Source organism: Atractosteus spatula (genome assembly GCF_055471065.1).
Source record: "Atractosteus spatula isolate fAtrSpa1 chromosome 10 unlocalized genomic scaffold, fAtrSpa1.hap1 SUPER_10_unloc_2, whole genome shotgun sequence".
Taxonomy (NCBI): domain Eukaryota; kingdom Metazoa; phylum Chordata; class Actinopteri; order Semionotiformes; family Lepisosteidae; genus Atractosteus; species Atractosteus spatula.
The window spans coordinates 2,724,813-2,744,329 of NW_028296622.1; the positions used below are offsets into that span (position 1 = coordinate 2,724,813).

A 19,517-nucleotide genomic window follows, 5' to 3' on the forward strand; every position below is an offset into this window, starting at 1 on the left:
GTGTAGCTGGATGTGTGCTCCAATGTGTTGTTGTTCAGTGTGAATTTGTACCTGTTTCCCTGAGGTCTGGCTTTCTTCTGGAAAACCATAACTCTGGTCTTGTCCAGATTGACTGTCAGTGCCCAGGTCTGACAGTCCTGCTCCAGCAGTGCCAGGTTCTGCTGCAGCCCCTGTTCTGTGGGCGACAGCAGGACCAGGTCATCTGCGTAGAGCAGGAACTTGATTTCTGTGTCGTGTAGTGTGAGACCAGGAGCTGCAGACTGCTCCAACATTCCTGCTAATTCGTTGATATAGATATTGAACAGTGTTGGGCTCAGGCTGCAGCCCTGTCTCACCCCGCGGCCTTGGGTGAAGAATTTAGTCCTTTTGTTTCCAATTTTCACTGCACATTTGCTCTCTGAATACATTGATTTAATTATGTCGTACACTTTGCCCCCTATGCCGCTTTGGAGTAGTTTATAAAACAATCTCTCATGCCAAATCGAGTCAAATGCTTTTTTGAAATCGACAAAGCAGGCAAAAATTTTTCCTTTGTGTTTTTGGTGGACGTGTTTGTCTATCAGTGTGTGCAGGGTGTAAATGTGATCAGATGTGCGGTGATCTGGCAAGAAGCCAATCTGACCTCTCTCTCTCAGTGCAGTGTTCATGTACTGGAGTGTCCAGTCAGTGTGTGTGTATGAACCCCTCTCTCTCTCAGTGCAGTGTTAATGTACTGGAGTGTCCAGTCAGTGTGTCTGTATGAACCCCTCTCTCTCTCAGTGCAGTGTTCATGTACTGGAGTGTCCAGTCAGTGTGTCTGTATGAACCCCTCTCTCTCTCGCTGCAGTGCTCATGTACTGGAGTGTCTGTATGAACCCCTCTCTCTCTCTGTCTCTCTCACAGCGACCTGGGCTGCGATGTCCTATCCAGACCTCCGTGCTCTTGTGCTGGATGCCTCCTTCGATGACCTCCTCCCCTTGGCCCTAAAGGTCATGCCGGAGAGCTGGAGTAAGAGCCCGTCTCTCCGCCTGTCGAAGACCAGACTGAGGCCGGAGGTGGTGGTGTTGGTGGGTCGGGGTCGAAGTTCACGGCCTGCCTCTCTCTCTGCCCTCTAGGGTCGCTGGTGACCAGGACAGTCCGGCAGTACATGAACCTAAACAACGCGGAGCAACTCTGCAAGTAAGACTCTCTCATCAGGGTAGAGATCAATACTGTAGATCAATATCAATAGCAGCTCTGGGAGTAAGACCCTCTCATCAGGGTAGAGATCGATACTGTAGATCAATATCAATAGCAGCTCTGGGAGTAAGACCCTCTCATCAGGGTAGAGATCGATACTGTAGATCAATATCAATAGCAGCTCTGCGAGTAAGACCCTCTCATCAGGGTAGAGATCGATACTGTAGATCAATATCAATAGCAGCTCTGTGAGTAAGACCCTCTCATCAGGGTAGAGATCGATACTGTAGATCAATATCAATAGCAGCTCTGCGAGTAAGACCCTCTCATCAGGGTAGAGATCGATACTGTAGATCAATATCAGTAGCAGCTCTGGGAGTAAGACCCTCTCATCAGGGTAGAGATCGATACTGTAGATCAATATCAATAGCAGCTCTGCGAGTAAGACCCTCTCATCAGGGTAGAGATCGATACTGTAGATCAATATCAGTAGCAGCTCTGCGAGTAAGACCCTCTCATCAGGGTAGAGATCGATACTGTAGATCAATATCAGTAGCAGCTCTGGGAGTAAGACCCTCTCATCAGGGTAGAGATCGATACTGTAGATCAATATCAATAGCAGCTCTGCGAGTAAGACCCTCTCATCAGGGTAGAGATCGATACTGTAGATCAATATCAGTAGCAGCTCTGCGAGTGAGACCCTCTCATCAGGGTAGAGATCGATACTGTAGATCAATATCAATAGCAGCTCTGTGAGTGAGACCCTCTCATCAGGGTAGAGATCGATACTGTAGATCAATATCAATAGCAGCTCTGGGAGTGAGACCCTCTCATCAGGGTAGAGATCGATACTGTAGATCAATATCAATAGCAGCTCTGGGAGTGAGACCCTCTCATCAGGGTAGAGATCGATACTGTAGATCAATATCAATAGCAGCTCTGCGAGTGAGACCCTCTCATCAGGGTAGAGATCGATACTGTAGATCAATATCAATAGCAGCTCTGCGAGTAAGACCCTCTCATCAGGGTAGAGATCGATACTGTAGATCAATATCAATAGCAGCTCTGTGAGTGAGACCCTCTCATCAGGGTAGAGATCGATACTGTAGATCAATATCAGTAGCAGCTCTGGGAGTGAGACCCTCTCATCAGGGTAGAGATCGATACTGTAGATCAATATCAGTAGCAGCTCTGGGAGTGAGACCCTCTCATCAGGGTAGAGATCGATACTGTAGATCAGTATCAATAGCAGCTCTGCGAGTGAGACCCTCTCATCAGGGTAGAGATCGATACTGTAGATCAGTATCAATAGCAGCTCTGCGAGTAAGACCCTCTCATCAGGGTAGAGATCGATACTGTAGATCAATATCAATAGCAGCTCTGCGAGTGAGACCCTCTCATCAGGGTAGAGATCGATACTGTAGATCAATATCAATAGCAGCTCTGGGAGTGAGACCCTCTCATCAGGGTAGAGATCGATACTGTAGATCAATATCAATAGCAGCTCTGCGAGTGAGACCCTCTCATCAGGGTAGAGATCGATACTGTAGATCAATATCAATAGCAGCTCTGCGAGTGAGACCCTCTCATCAGGGTAGAGATCGATACTGTAGATCAATATCAATAGCAGCTCTGGGAGTGAGACCCTCTCATCAGGGTAGAGATCGATACTGTAGATCAATATCAATAGCAGCTCTGGGAGTGAGACCCTCTCATCAGGGTAGAGATCGATACTGTAGATCAATATCAGTAGCAGCTCTGGGAGTGAGAACCTCTCATCAGGGTAGAGATCGATACTGTAGATCAATATCAGTAGCAGCTCTGGGAGTGAGACCCTCTCATCAGGGTAGAGATCGATACTGTAGATCAATATCAATAGCAGCTCTGGGAGTGAGACCCTCTCATCAGGGTAGAGATCGATACTGTAGATCAATATCAATAGCAGCTCTGCGAGTAAGACCCTCTCATCAGGGTAGAGATCGATACTGTAGATCAATATCAATAGCAGCTCTGCGAGTAAGACCCTCTCATCAGGGTAGAGATCGATACTGTAGATCAATATCAATAGCAGCTCTGGGAGTAAGACCCTCTCATCAGGGTAGAGATCGATACTGTAGATCAATATCAATAGCAGCTCTGGGAGTAAGACCCTCTCATCAGGGTAGAGATCGATACTGTAGATCAATATCAATAGCAGCTCTGGGAGTGAGAACCTCTCATCAGGGTAGAGATCGATACTGTAGATCAGTATCAATAGCAGCTCTGCGAGTGAGACCCTCTCATCAGGGTAGAGATCGATACTGTAGATCAGTATCAATAGCAGCTCTGTGAGTAAGACCCTCTCATCAGGGTAGAGATCGATACTGTAGATCAATATCAATAGCAGCTCTGGGAGTAAGACCCTCTCATCAGGGTAGAGATCGATACTGTAGATCAATATCAATAGCAGCTCTGCGAGTAAGACCCTCTCATCAGGGTAGAGATCGATACTGTAGATCAGTATCAATAGCAGCTCTGCGAGTAAGACCCTCTCATCAGGGTAGAGATCGATACTGTAGATCAGTATCAATAGCAGCTCTGTGAGTAAGACCCTCTCATCAGGGTAGAGATCGATACTGTAGATCAATATCAATAGCAGCTCTGGGAGTAAGACCCTCTCATCAGGGTAGAGATCGATACTGTAGATCAATATCAATAGCAGCTCTGCGAGTAAGACCCTCTCATCAGGGTAGAGATCGATACTGTAGATCAATATCAATAGCAGCTCTGGGAGTAAGACCCTCTCATCAGGGTAGAGATCGATACTGCGTCACTCTGCTTTGTCCCTGTGATCGATACTGCGGGTTGTCACTCTGCTCTGCTCTGTCCCTGTGATCGATACTGCGGGTTGTCACACTGCTCTGTCCCTGTGATCGATACTGCGGGTTGTCACACTGCTCTGTCCCTGTGATCGATACTGCGGTTTGTCACACTGCTCTGCTCTGTCCCTGTGATCGATACTGCGGGTTGTCACACTGCTCTGTCCCTGTGATCGATACTGTGGGTTGTCACACTGCTCTGCTCTGTCCCTGTGATCGATACTGCGGGTTGTCACACTGCTCTGCTTTGTGCCTGTGATCGATACTGCGGGTTGTCACACTGCTCTGCTCTGTCCCTGTGATTGATACTGCGGGTTGTCACACTGCTCTGCTCTGTCCCTGTGATCAATACTGCGGTTTGTCACACTGCTCTGTCCCTGTGATCGATACTGCGGGTTGTCACACTGCTCTGCTCTGTCCCTGTGATCGATACTGCGGGTTGTCATACTGCTCTGCTCTGTCCCTGTGATCGATACTGCGGGTTGTCACTCTGCTCTGTCTCTGTGATCGATACTGCGGGTTGTCACACTGCTCTGCTCTGTCCCTGTGATCGATACTGCGGGTTGTCACACTGCTCTGCTCTGTCCCTGTGATCGATACTGCGGGTTGTCACACTGCTCTGTCCCTGTGATCGATACTGCGGGTTGTCACACTGCTCTGCTCTGTCCCTGTGATCGATACTGCGGGTTGTCACTCTGCTCTGTCCCTGTGATCGATACTGCGGGTTGTCACACTGCTCTGCTCTGTCCCTGTGATCAATACTGCGGTTTGTCACACTGCTCTGCTCTGTCCCTGTGATCGATACTGCGGGTTGTCACTCTGCTCTGTCCCTGTGATCGATACTGCGGGTTGTCACACTGCTCTGCTCTGTCCATGTGATCGATACTGCGGGTTGTCACACTGCTCTGTCCCTGTGATCGATACTGCGGGTTGTCACACTGCTCTGCTCTGTCCCTGTGATCGATACTGCGGGTTGTCATACTGCTCTGCTCTGTCTCTGTGATCGATACTGCGGGTTGTCACACTGCTCTGCTCTGTCCCTGTGATCGATACTGCGGGTTGTCACTCTGCTCTGTCCCTGTGATCGATACTGCGGGTTGTCATACTGCTCTGCTCTGTCCCTGTGATCGATACTGCGGGTTGTCACACTGCTCTGCTCCGTCCCTGTGATCGATACTGCGGGTTGTCACTCTGCTCTGTCTCTGTGATCGATACTGCGGGTTGACACACTGCTCTGTCCCTGTGATCGATACTGCGGGTTGACACACTGCTCTGTCCCTGTGATCGATACTGCGGGTTGACACACTGCTCTGTCCCTGTGATTGATACTGCGGGTTGTCACACTGCTCTGCTCTGTCCCTGTGATCGATACTGCGGGTTGACACACTGCTCTGCTCTGTCCCTGTGATCGATACTGCGGGTTGTCACACTGCTCTGCTCTGTCCCTGTGATCGATACTGCGGGTTGACACACTGCTCTGCTCTGTCCCTGTGATCGATACTGCGGGTTGTCACACTGCTCTGCTCTGTCCCTGTGATCGATACTGCGGGTTGTCATACTGCTCTGCTCTGTCCCTGTGATCGATACTGCGGGTTGTCACACTGCTCTGTCCCTGTGATCGATACTGCGGGTTGTCACACTGCTCTGTCCCTATGATCGATACTGCGGGTTGTCACACTGCTCTGTCCCTGTGATCGATACTGCGGGTTGTCACACTGCTCTGTCCCTGTGATCGATACTGCGGGTTGTCACACTGCTCTGCTCTGTCCCTGTGATCGATACTGCGGGTTGTCACTCTGCTCTGTCCCTGTGATCGATACTGCGGGTTGTCACTCTGCTCTGTCCCTGTGATTGATACAGTACTGCGGGTTGTCACACTGCTCTGTCCCTGTGATCGATACTGCGGGTTGTCACACTGCTCTGCTCTGTCCCTGTGATCGATACTGCGGGTTGTCACACTGCTCTGTCCCTGTGATCGATACTGCGGGTTGTCACTCTGCTCTGTCCCTGTGATCGATACTGCGGGTTGTCACACTGCTCTGTCCCTGTGATCGATACTGCGGGTTGTCACACTGCTCTGCTCTGTCCCTGTGATCGATACTGCAGGTTGTCACACTGCTCTGTCCCTGTGATCGATACTGCGGGTTGTCACACTGCTCTGTCCCTGTGATTGATACTGCGGGTTGTCACACTGCTCTGCTCTGTCCCTGTGATCGATACTGCGGGTTGTCACACTGCTCTGTCCCTGTGATCGATACTGCGGGTTGTCACACTGCTCTGTCCCTGTGATCGATACTGCGGGTTGTCACACTGCTCTGCTCTGTCCCTGTGATCGATACTGCGGGTTGTCACACTGCTCTGCTCTGTCCCTGTGATCGATACTGTGGGTTGTCACACTGCTCTGCTCTGTCCCTGTGATTGATACTGCGGGTTGTCACACTGCTCTGTCCCTCTGATCGATACTGCGGGTTCTCACACTGCTCTGCTCTGTCCCTGTGATCGATACTGCGGTTTGTCACTCTGCTCTGTCCCTGTGATTGATACTGCGGGTTGTCACTCTGCTCTGCTCTGTCCCTGTGATCGATACTGCGGGTTGTCACACTGCTCTGCTCTGTCCCTGTGATCGATACTGCGGTTTGTCACTCTGCTCTGTCCCTGTGATTGATACTGCGGGTTGTCACTCTGCTCTGCTCTGTCCCTGTGATCGATACTGCGGGTTGTCACACTGCTCTGCTCTGTCCCTGTGATCGATACTGCGGGTTGTCACACTGCTCTGTCCCTGTGATCGATACTGTGGGTTGTCACACTGCTCTGCTCTGTCCCTGTGATCGATACTGTGGGTTGTCACACTGCTCTGTCCCTGTGATCGATAATGCGGGTTGTCACTCTGCTCTGTCTCTGTGATCGATACTGCGGGTTGTCACACTGCTCTGTCCCTGTGATCGATACTGCGGGTTGTCACACTGCTCTGCTCTGTCCCTGTGATCGATACTGCGGGTTGTCACTCTGCTCTGTCCCTGTGATTGATACTGCGGGTTGTCACTCTGCTCTGTCCCTGTGATCGATACTGCGGGTTGTCACACTGCTCTGCTCTGTCCCTGTGATCGATACTGTGGGTTGTCACTCTGCTTTGTCCCTGTGATTGATACTGCGGGTTGTCACACTGCTCTGTCCCTGTGATCGATACTGCGGGTTGTCACACTGCTCTGCTCTGTCCCTGTGATCGATACTGCGGGTTGTCACACTGCTCTGTCCCTGTGATCGATACTGCGGGTTGTCACACTGCTCTGCTCTGTCCCTGTGATCGATACTGCGGGTTCTCACACTGCTCTGCTCTGTCCCTGTGATCGATACTGCGGGTTGTCACACTGCTCTGTCCCTGTGATCGATACTGCGGGTTGTCACACTGCTCTGCTCTGTCCCTGTGATCGATACTGCGGGTTGTCACTCTGCTCTGTCCCTGTGATCGATACTGCGGGTTGTCACACTGCTCTGTCCCTGTGATCGATACTGCGGGTTGTCACACTGCTCTGCTCTGTCCCTGTGATCGATAATGCGGGTTGTCACACTGCTCTGTCCCTGTGATCGATACTGCGGGTTGTCACACTGCTCTGTCCCTGTGATCGATACTGCGGGTTGTCACACTGCTCTGCTCTGTCCCTGTGATCGATACTGCGGGTTGTCACTCTGCTCTGTCCCTGTGATCGATACTGCGGGTTGTCACACTGCTCTGTCCCTGTGATCGATACTGCGGGTTGTCACACTGCTCTGTCCCTGTGATCGATACTGCGGGTTGTCACACTGCTCTGTCCCTGTGATCGATACTGCGGGTTGTCACTCTGCTCTGTCCCTGTGATCGATACTGCGGGTTGTCACACTGCTCTGTCCCTGTGATCGATACTGCGGGTTGTCACACTGCTCTGTCCCTGTGATCGATACTGCGGGTTGTCACTCTGCTCTGCTCTGTCCCTGTGATCGATACTGCGGGTTGTCACACTGCTCTGTCCCTGTGATTGATACTGCGGGTTGTCACACTGCTCTGTCCCTGTGATCGATACTGCGGGTTGTCACACTGCTCTGTCCCTGTGATCGATACTGCGGGTTGTCACACTGCTCTGTCCCTGTGATCGATACTGCGGGTTGTCACTCTGCTCTGTCCCTGTGTGGTTTGTAAGATCTGTATCTTGTCCTCTGCAGGTATCAGGGTCCAGTTTTGCTCATTCGCAGAACGAGAGATGAGATCATCACGACTACGTGAGTGAAACTGTCCTTCTGTGTCTCCTCTTGCCCCTGCGTGTGACAGGAGCCGCTCTGTGTCTCCTCCCGTCCCTGCGTGTGAGAGGAGCTCCTCTGTGTCTCCTCCTGTACCTGCATGTGACAGGAGCTCCTCTGTGGCTGTGTCTCCTCCTGTACCTGCATGTGACAGGAGCTTCTCTGTGGCTGTGTCTCCTCCTGTCCCTGCGTGTGACAGGAGCCACTCTGTCTCCTCCTGTCCCTGCGTGTGACAGGAGCCACTCTGTCTCCTCCTGTCCCTGCGTGTGACAGGAGCTGCTCTGTGTCTCCTCCTGTACCTGTGTGTGACAGGAGCCACTCTGTGTCTCCTCCTGTCCCTGCGTGTGACAGGAGCTGCTCTGTCTCCTCCTGTCCCTGCGTGTGACAGGAGCCGCTCTGTCTCCTCCTGTCCCTGCGTGTGACAGGAGCTGCTCTGTGTCTCCTCCTGTCCCTGCGTGTGACAGGAGCTCCTCTGTGTCTCCTCCTGTACCTGTGTGTGACAGGAGCTGCTCTGTCTCCCCCTGTCCCTGCGTGTGAGAGGAGCTGCTCTGTCTCCTCCTGTACCTGCGTGTGACAGGAGCCGCTCTGTGTCTCCTCCTGTACCTGTGTGTGACAGGAGCTCCTCTGTGTCTCCTCCTGTCCCTGCGTGTGACAGGAGCCGCTCTGTCTCCTCCTGTCCCTGCGTGTGACAGGAGCTCCTCTGTGTCTCCCCCTGTCCCTGCGTGTGACAGGAGCTGCTCTGTCTCCTCCTGTCCCTGCGTGTGACAGGAGCCGCTCTGTCTCCTCCTGTCCCTGCGTGTGACAGGAGCCACTCTGTGTCTCCTCCTGTCCCTGCGTGTGACAGGAGCTGCTCTGTCTCCCCCTGTCCCTGCGTGTGACAGGAGCTCCTCTGTGTCTCCTCCTGTACCTGTGTGTGACAGGAGCCGCTCTGTCTCCTCCTATCCCTGCATGTGACAGGAGCTCCTCTGTGTCTCCTCCTGTACCTGTGTGTGACAGGAGCCGCTCTGTCTCCTCCTGTCCCTGTGTGTGACAGGAGCTCCTCTGTCTCCTCCTGTCCCTGTGTGTGACAGGAGCTCCTCTGTGTCTCCCCCTGTCCCTGCGTGTGACAGGAGCTCCTCTGTGTCTCCTCCTGTCCCTGCGTGTGACAGGGTTAGGGTTAGACTAACCCACTGGGCTCTGATTCTCCTCCAGGGGTCCAGAAGACATCATGTCCAACAGAGGAAACGACCTGCTGCTGAGACTCCTGCAGTTCAGGTGAGACTTCCTGAGACACACACAGCACAATACACAGACACCCTGAGACACACACAACACACACCCTGACACCCTGAGACACACAGCACACACACAGACACCCTGAGACACACCCTGAGACACACACAACACACACCCTGACACCCTGAGACACACACCCTGAGACACACACAACACACCCTGACACCCTGAGACACACACAGCACACACACCCTGACACCCTGAGACACACAGCACACACACCCTGACACCCTGAGACACACACAACACACCCTGACACCCTGAGACACACAGCACACACACAGACACCCTGAGACACACAGCACACACACCCTGACACCCTGAGACACACACAGCACACACACCCTGACACCCTGAGACACACACAGCACACACACCCTGACACCCTGAGACACACAGCACACACACCCTGACACCCTGAGACACACACAACACACCCTGACACCCTGAGACACACAGCACACACACAGACACCCTGAGACACACAGCACACACACCCTGACACCCTGAGACACACACAGCACACACACCCTGACACCCTGAGACACACACAGCACACACACCCTGACACCCTGAGACACACAGCACACACACCCTGACACCCTGAGACACACAGCACACACACCCTGACACCCTGAGACACACACAACACACCCTGACACACTGAGACACACAGCACAATACACAGACACCGAGACACACAGCATACACACCCTGAGACACACAGCATACACACTCTGAGACACAAACACTGAGACTCACACAACACACCCTGACACCCTGAGACACACACCCTGAGACACACACAACACACCCTGACACACTGAGACACACACAGACACCCTGAGACACACAGTACACACACCCTGACACCCTGAGACACACACAACACACCCTGACACACTGAGACACACACAGCTCTCACACAGACACCCTGAGACACGCACTGAGACTCTGCTCTCTGGCTCATGCTGGGATAAGTGGGGTTCAGGCGGGAGGCCTGGTGGGGACCCCTTTGTGACCTCTGGCTGTGACAGGTACCCCAAGGTGCTGACGGAGGAGGGGGTTCGTGCTGTGAGAGAGTGGCTGAGTTCGGGGAGCGAGGTTGAGGAAGGTAAGACAGAGCTGGGGTCCTGCTTCTCTGGGTTGTGTGTTGTGTGTTGTGTGTCTGCAGACTCTGTCCTCTCTGTCCTGTTCAGCTGCTCTGTACAGCCGCTATGAGGTGGACGATGACTGGAGCTCCTCTGTGTTGTGTGTTGTGTGTTGTGTGTTGTGTGTTGTGTGTCTGCAGTCACTCTGTCCTCTCTCTGTCCTGTCCAGCTGCTCTGTACAGCCGCTATGAGGTGGACGATGACTGGAGCTCCTCTGTGTTGTGTGTTGTGTGTTGTGTGTCTGCAGTCACTCTGTCCTCTCTCTGTCCTGTCCAGCTGCTCTGTACAGCCGCTATGAGCTGGACGATGACTGGAGCTCCTCTGTGTTGTGTGTTGTGTGTCTGCAGTCACTCTGTCCTCTCTCTGTCCTGCCCAGCTGCTCTGTACAGCCGCTATGAGCTGGACGATGACTGGAGCTCCTCTGTGTTGTGTGTTGTGTGTCTGCAGTCACTCTGTCCTCTCTCTGTCCTGTCCAGCTGCTCTGTACAGCCGCTATGAGCTGGACGATGACTGGAGCTCCTCTGTGTTGTGTGTTGTGTGTTGTGTGTTGTGTGTCTGCAGTCACTCTGTCCTCTCTCTGTCCTGCTCAGCTGCTCTGTACAGCTGCTATGAGCTGGACGATGACTGGAGCTCCTCTGTGTTGTGTGTTGTGTGTTGTGTGTCTGCAGTCACTCTGTCCTCTCTCTGTCCTGCTCAGCTGCTCTGTACAGCCGCTATGAGGTGGACGATGACTGGAGCTCCTCTGTGTTGTGTGTTGTGTGCTGTGTGTTGTGTGTTGTGTGTCTGCAGTCACTCTGTCCTCTCTCTGTCCTGCTCAGCTGCTCTGTACAGCCGCTATGAGGTGGACGATGACTGGAGCTCCTCTGTGTTGTGTGTTGTGTGTTGTGTGTCTGCAGTCACTCTGTCCTCTCTCTGTCCTGTCCAGCTGCTCTGTACAGCCGCTATGAGCTGGACGATGACTGGAGCTCCTCTGTGTTGTGTGTTGTGTGTTGTGTGTTGTGTGTCTGCAGTCACTCTGTCCTCTCTCTGTCCTGCCCAGCTGCTCTGTACAGCCGCTATGAGCTGGACGATGACTGGAGCTCCTCTGTGTTGTGTGTTGTGTGCTGTGTGTTGTGTGTTGTGTGTCTGCAGTCACTCTGTCCTCTCTCTGTCCTGCTCAGCTGCTCTGTACAGCCGCTATGAGGTGGACGATGACTGGAGCTCCTCTGTGTTGTGTGTTGTGTGTTGTGTGTTGTGTGTTGTGTGTTGTGTGCTGTGTGTTGTGTGTTGTGTGTCTGCAGTCACTCTGTCCTCTCTCTGTCCTGCTCAGCTGCTCTGTACAGCCGCTATGAGGTGGACGATGACTGGAGCTCCTCTGTGTTGTGTTGTGTGTTGTGTGTTGTGTGTCTGCAGTCACTCTGTCCTCTCTCTGTCCTGTCCAGCTGCTCTGTACAGCTGCTATGAGGTGGACGATGACTGGAGCTCCTCTGTGTTGTGTGTTGTGTGTTGTGTGTTGTGTGTTGTGTGTCTGCAGTCACTCTGTCCTCTCTCTGTCCTGTCCAGCTGCTCTGTACAGCCGCTATGAGGTGGACGATGACTGGAGCTCCTCTGTGTTGTGTGTTGTGTGTTGTGTGTTGTGTGTTGTGTGTTGTGTGTCTGCAGTCACTCTGTCCTCTCTCTGTCCTGCTCAGCTGCTCTGTACAGCCGCTATGAGCTGGACGATGACTGGAGCTCCTCTGTGTTGTGTGTTGTGTGCTGTGTGTTGTGTGTTGTGTGTCTGCAGTCACTCTGTCCTCTCTCTGTCCTGTCCAGCTGCTCTGTACAGTCGCTATGAGGTGGACGATGACTGGAGCTCCTCTGTGTTGTGTGTTGTGTGTTGTGTGTCTGCAGTCACTCTGTCCTGCTCAGCTGCTCTGTACAGCCGCTATGAGCTGGACGATGACTGGAGCTCCTCTGTGTTGTGTGTTGTGTGTCTGCAGTCACTCTGTCCTCTCTCTGTCCTGTCCAGCTGCTCTGTACAGCCGCTATGAGCTGGACGATGACTGGAGCTCCTCTGTGTTGTGTGTTGTGTGTTGTGTGTTGTGTGTTGTGTGTTGTGTGTCTGCAGTCACTCTGTCCTCTCTCTGTCCTGCCCAGCTGCTCTGTACAGCCGCTATGAGCTGGACGATGACTGGAGCTCCTCTGTGTTGTGTGTTGTGTGTTGTGTGTTGTGTGTTGTGTGTTGTGTGTTGTGTGTCTGCAGTCACTCTGTCCTCTCTCTGTCCTGTACAGCCGCTATGAGCTGGACGATGACTGGAGCTCCTCTGTGTTGTGTGTTGTGTGTTGTGTGTTGTGTGTCTGCAGTCACTCTGTCCTCTCTCTGTCCTGTCCAGCTGCTCTGTACAGCTGCTATGAGCTGGACGATGACTGGAGCTCCTCTGTGTTGTGTGTTGTGTGTTGTGTGTTGTGTGTTGTGTGTCTGCAGTCACTCTGTCCTCTCTCTGTCCTGTCCAGCTGCTCTGTACAGCTGCTATGAGCTGGACGATGACTGGAGCTCCTCTGTGTTGTGTGTTGTGTGTTGTGTGTTGTGTGTCTGCAGTCACTCTGTCCTCTCTCTGTCCTGTCCAGCTGCTCTGTACAGCCGCTATGAGCTGGACGATGACTGGAGCTCCTCTGTGTTGTGTGTTGTGTGTCTGCAGTCACTCTGTCCTCTCTCTGTCCTGCCCAGCTGCTCTGTACAGCCGCTATGAGGTGGACGATGACTGGAGCTCCTCTGTGTTGTGTGTTGTGTGCTGTGTGTTGTGTGTTGTGTGTCTGCAGTCACTCTGTCCTCTCTCTGTCCTGCTCAGCTGCTCTGTACAGCCGCTATGAGCTGGACGATGACTGGAGCTCCTCTGTGTTGTGTGTTGTGTGTTGTGTGTTGTGTGTTGTGTGTCTGCAGTCACTCTGTCCTCTCTCTGTCCTGCTCAGCTGCTCTGTACAGCCGCTATGAGGTGGACGATGACTGGAGCTCCTCTGTGTTGTGTGTTGTGTGTTGTGTGTTGTGTGTCTGCAGTCACTCTGTCCTCTCTCTGTCCTGCCCAGCTGCTCTGTACAGCCGCTATGAGCTGGACGATGACTGGAGCTCCTCTGTGTTGTGTGTTGTGTGTTGTGTGTTGTGTGTTGTGTGTCTGCAGTCACTCTGTCCTCTCTCTGTCCTGTACAGCCGCTATGAGCTGGACGATGACTGGAGCTCCTCTGTGTTGTGTGTTGTGTGTTGTGTGTCTGCAGTCACTCTGTCCTCTCTCTGTCCTGTCCAGCTGCTCTGTACAGCTGCTATGAGCTGGACGATGACTGGAGCTCCTCTGTGTTGTGTGTTGTGTGTTGTGTGTTGTGTGTCTGCAGTCACTCTGTCCTCTCTCTGTCCTGTCCAGCTGCTCTGTACAGCTGCTATGAGCTGGACGATGACTGGAGCTCCTCTGTGTTGTGTGTTGTGTGTTGTGTGTTGTGTGTCTGCAGTCACTCTGTCCTCTCTCTGTCCTGTCCAGCTGCTCTGTACAGCCGCTATGAGCTGGACGATGACTGGAGCTCCTCTGTGTTGTGTGTTGTGTGTCTGCAGTCACTCTGTCCTCTCTCTGTCCTGCCCAGCTGCTCTGTACAGCCGCTATGAGGTGGACGATGACTGGAGCTCCTCTGTGTTGTGTGTTGTGTGCTGTGTGTTGTGTGTTGTGTGTCTGCAGTCACTCTGTCCTCTCTCTGTCCTGCTCAGCTGCTCTGTACAGCCGCTATGAGCTGGACGATGACTGGAGCTCCTCTGTGTTGTGTGTTGTGTGTTGTGTGTTGTGTGTCTGCAGTCACTCTGTCCTCTCTCTGTCCTGCTCAGCTGCTCTGTACAGCTGCTATGAGCTGGACGATGACTGGAGCTCCTCTGTGTTGTGTGTTGTGTGTTGTGTGTTGTGTGTTGTGTGTCTGCAGTCACTCTGTCCTCTCTCTGTCCTGCTCAGCTGCTCTGTACAGCCGCTATGAGGTGGACGATGACTGGAGCTCCTCTGTGTTGTGTGTTGTGTGTTGTGTGTTGTGTGTTGTGTGTCTGCAGTCACTCTGTCCTCTCTCTGTCCTGCTCAGCTGCTCTGTACAGCCGCTATGAGGTGGACGATGACTGGAGCTCCTCTGTGTTGTGTGTTGTGTGCTGTGTGTTGTGTGTTGTGTGTCTGCAGTCACTCTGTCCTCTCTCTGTCCTGTCCAGCTGCTCTGTACAGCCGCTATGAGGTGGACGATGACTGGAGCTCCTCTGTGTTGTGTGTTGTGTGTTGTGTGTTGTGTGTTGTGTGTCTGCAGTCACTCTGTCCTGCTCAGCTGCTCTGTACAGCCGCTATGAGCTGGACGATGACTGGAGCTCCTCTGTGTTGTGTGTTGTGTGTCTGCAGTCACTCTGTCCTCTCTCTGTCCTGCCCAGCTGCTCTGTACAGCCGCTATGAGCTGGACGATGACTGGAGCTCCTCTGTGTTGTGTGTTGTGTGTTGTGTGTCTGCAGTCACTCTGTCCTCTCTCTGTCCTGTACAGCCGCTATGAGCTGGACGATGACTGGAGCTCCTCTGTGTTGTGTGTTGTGTGTTGTGTGTCTGCAGTCACTCTGTCCTCTCTCTGTCCTGTCCAGCTGCTCTGTACAGCTGCTATGAGCTGGACGATGACTGGAGCTCCTCTGTGTTGTGTGTTGTGTGTTGTGTGTTGTGTGTTGTGTGTTGTGTGTCTGCAGTCACTCTGTCCTCTCTCTGTCCTGTCCAGCTGCTCTGTACAGCTGCTATGAGCTGGACGATGACTGGAGCTCCTCTGTGTTGTGTGTTGTGTGCTGTGTGTTGTGTGTCTGCAGTCACTCTGTCCTCTCTCTGTCCTGTCCAGCTGCTCTGTACAGCCGCTATGAGCTGGACGATGACTGGAGCTCCTCTGTGTTGTGTGTTGTGTGTCTGCAGTCACTCTGTCCTCTCTCTGTCCTGCCCAGCTGCTCTGTACAGCCGCTATGAGGTGGACGATGACTGGAGCTCCTCTGTGTTGTGTGTTGTGTGCTGTGTGTTGTGTGTTGTGTGTCTGCAGTCACTCTGTCCTCTCTCTGTCCTGCTCAGCTGCTCTGTACAGCCGCTATGAGCTGGACGATGACTGGAGCTCCTCTGTGTTGTGTGTTGTGTGTTGTGTGTTGTGTGTCTGCAGTCACTCTGTCCTCTCTCTGTCCTGCTCAGCTGCTCTGTACAGCTGCTATGAGCTGGACGATGACTGGAGCTCCTCTGTGTTGTGTGTTGTGTGTTGTGTGTCTGCAGTCACTCTGTCCTCTCTCTGTCCTGCTCAGCTGCTCTGTACAGCCGCTATGAGGTGGACGATGACTGGAGCTCCTCTGTGTTGTGTGTTGTGTGCTGTGTGTTGTGTGTTGTGTGTCTGCAGTCACTCTGTCCTCTCTCTGTCCTGCTCAGCTGCTCTGTACAGCCTCTATGAGGTGGACGATGACTGGAGCTCCTCTGTGTTGTGTGTTGTGTGCTGTGTGTTGTGTGTTGTGTGTCTGCAGTCACTCTGTCCTCTCTCTGTCCTGCTCAGCTGCTCTGTACAGCCGCTATGAGGTGGACGATGACTGGTGCTCCTCTGTGTTGTGTGTTGTGTGTTGTGTGTTGTGTGTTGTGTGTCGTGTGTCTGCAGTCACTCTGTCCTCTCTCTGTCCTGCTCAGCTGCTCTGTACAGCCGCTATGAGGTGGACGATGACTGGTGCTCCTCTGTACTGCAGTCCTACCGGACAGACCGTCCTGCTGAGTTCCCCTGGGCTGTCGGTGAGTGTGTTCCTCCTGTCGGACCGGCTGGGGTTCGGGGTTCGGGGTTCGGGGTGACTCCAGTGGGAAGGGGGTCAGGATGAAGACTCTTGTCTGTGTTCCAGGAGAGGACATGAGCGCAGAGGGACGGAGACAGCTGGCTCTCTTCCTGGTGAGTAACGGCAGATTCTCAGCAGGACACAAGGCAGGGTAACACACACACTCACACACAGACACTGAGACACACACACACACACACACTGGCACAGACACTGAGACACACGCACACTGACACACTGGCACAGACACTGAGACACTCAGACACAGACACTGAGACACACACGCACACTGACACAGTGGCACAGACACTGAGACACACGCACACTGACACACTGGCACAGACACTGAGACACTCAGACACAGACACTGAGACACACACGCACACTGACACAGTGGCACAGACACTGAGACACACGCACACTGACACAGTGGCACAGACACTGAGACACTCGCACACTGACACACTGACACAGACACTGAGACACACACACGCACACTGACACAGTGGCACAGACACTGAGACACACGCACACTGACACAGACACTGAGACACACACGCACACTGACACACTGGCACAGACACTGAGACACTCGCACACTGACACACTGACACAGACACTGAGACACACACACGCACACTGACACAGTGGCACAGACACTGAGACACACGCACACTGACACAGACACTGAGACACACACGCACACTGACACACTGACACAGACACTGAGACACACACACGCACACTGACACAGTGGCACAGACACTGAGACACTCGCACACTGACACAGACACAGACTGAGACACACACACACACTGACACAGTGGCACAGACACTGAGACACACACACGCACACTGACACAGTGGCACAGACACTGAGACACTCGCACACTGACACAGACACAGACTGAGACACACACACACAGTGGCACACTGGCACAGACACTGAGACACTCGCACACTGACACACTGACACAGACACTGAGACACACACACGCACACTGACACAGTGGCACAGACACTGAGACACACGCACACTGACACAGACACTGAGACACACACGCACACTGACACACTGGCACAGACACTGAGACACTGACACAGACACTGAGACACACACACGCACACTGACACAGTGGCACAGACACTGAGACACACGCACACTGACACAGACACTGAGACACACACGCACACTCGCACACTGACACAGACACTGAGACACACACACGCACACTGACACAGTGGCACAGACACTGAGACACTCGCACACTGACACAGACACAGACTGAGACACACACACACAGTGGCACAGACACTGAGACACACACACACACACACACGCACACAGACACAGACACTGAGACACACACTGACACACTGGCACAGACACTGAGACACACACACACACACACACTGGCACAGACACTGAGACACACAGACACTGACACACACACACACTGGCACACTGGCACAGACACTGAGACACACACACACAGACACTGAGACACACACGCACGCGCGCACACACACACACACACACACTGGCACAGACACTGAGACACACGCACACTGACACAGTGGCACAGACACTGAGACACACGCACACTGACACAGACACTGAGACACAGACACTGAGACACACACACACTGACACAGTGGCACAGACACTGAGACACACACACACACTGGCACAGTGGCACAGACACTGACACACACACACGCACACTGACACAGACACTGAGACACACGCACACTGACACAGTGGCACAGACACTGAGACACACTGACACAGTGGCACAGACACTGAGACACACACGCACACTGACACAGTGGCACAGACACTGAGACACACACACGCACACTGACACAGTGGCACAGACACTGAGACACACGCACACTGACACAGACACTGAGACACACACACACACTGACACAGTGGCACAGACACTGAGACACACACACACACTGGCACAGTGGCACAGACACTGACACACACGCACACTGACACAGACACTGAGACACACGCACACTGACACAGTGGCACAGACACTGAGACACACACACACTGACACAGTGGCACAGACACTGACACACACGCACACTGACACAGACACTGAGACACACGCACACTGACACAGTGGCACAGACACTGAGACACACGCACACTGACACAGACACTGAGACACTCGCACACTGACACACACACTGACACAGTGGCACAGACACTGAGACACACACACACTGACACAGACACTGAGACACACACACACACTGACACACTGACACAGACACTGAGACACACACGCACACTGACACAGACACTGAGACACACACTGACACACTGACACACTGGCACAGACACTGAGACACTCGCACACTGACACAGACACAGACTGAGACACACACACACAGTGGCACACTGGCACAGACACTGAGACACACACGCACACTGACACACTGACACAGACACTGAGACACACACGCACAGTGGCACACTGACACAGACACTGAGACACACACGCACACTGACACACTGGCACAGACACTGAGACACTCGCACACTGACACAGACAGACTGAGACACACACACACAGTGGCACACTGGCACAGACACTGAGACACACACGCACACTGACACACTGACACAGACACTGAGACACACACTGACACACTGACACACTGGCACAGACACTGAGACACTCGCACACTGACAGACACTGAGACACACACTGACACACTGACACACTGGCACAGACACTGAGACACTCAGACACAGACACTGAGACACACACGCACACTGACACAGTGGCACAGACACTGAGACACACGCACACTGACACAGACACTGAGACACACACGCACACTGACACAGTGGCACAGACACTGAGACACACACACACTGGCACAGACACTGAGACACACACAGACACAGACACTGAGACACACACGCACACTGACACAGTGGCACAGACACTGAGACACACACACACTGACACAGACACTGAGACACACACGCAC

General features: G+C 53.1%; 1 protein-coding gene across 1 annotated transcript in view; it reads left to right on the forward strand.

Annotated features, from left to right (window-relative positions):
• The window catches only part of LOC148812651 (phosphatidylserine lipase ABHD16A-like), a 105,378-nt gene that overhangs the window by 81,091 nt on the left and 4,770 nt on the right, over positions 1-19,517 (forward strand). The window contains exons 13-19 of the mRNA XM_088908608.1: positions 883-987; positions 1,095-1,158; positions 8,214-8,270; positions 9,480-9,542; positions 10,601-10,677; positions 16,363-16,461; positions 16,566-16,612. Of these exons, the coding sequence (XP_088764734.1) occupies positions 883-987; positions 1,095-1,158; positions 8,214-8,270; positions 9,480-9,542; positions 10,601-10,677; positions 16,363-16,461; positions 16,566-16,612 (512 nt within the window). The remainder of the gene's footprint in view (positions 1-882; positions 988-1,094; positions 1,159-8,213; positions 8,271-9,479; positions 9,543-10,600; positions 10,678-16,362; positions 16,462-16,565; positions 16,613-19,517) is intronic.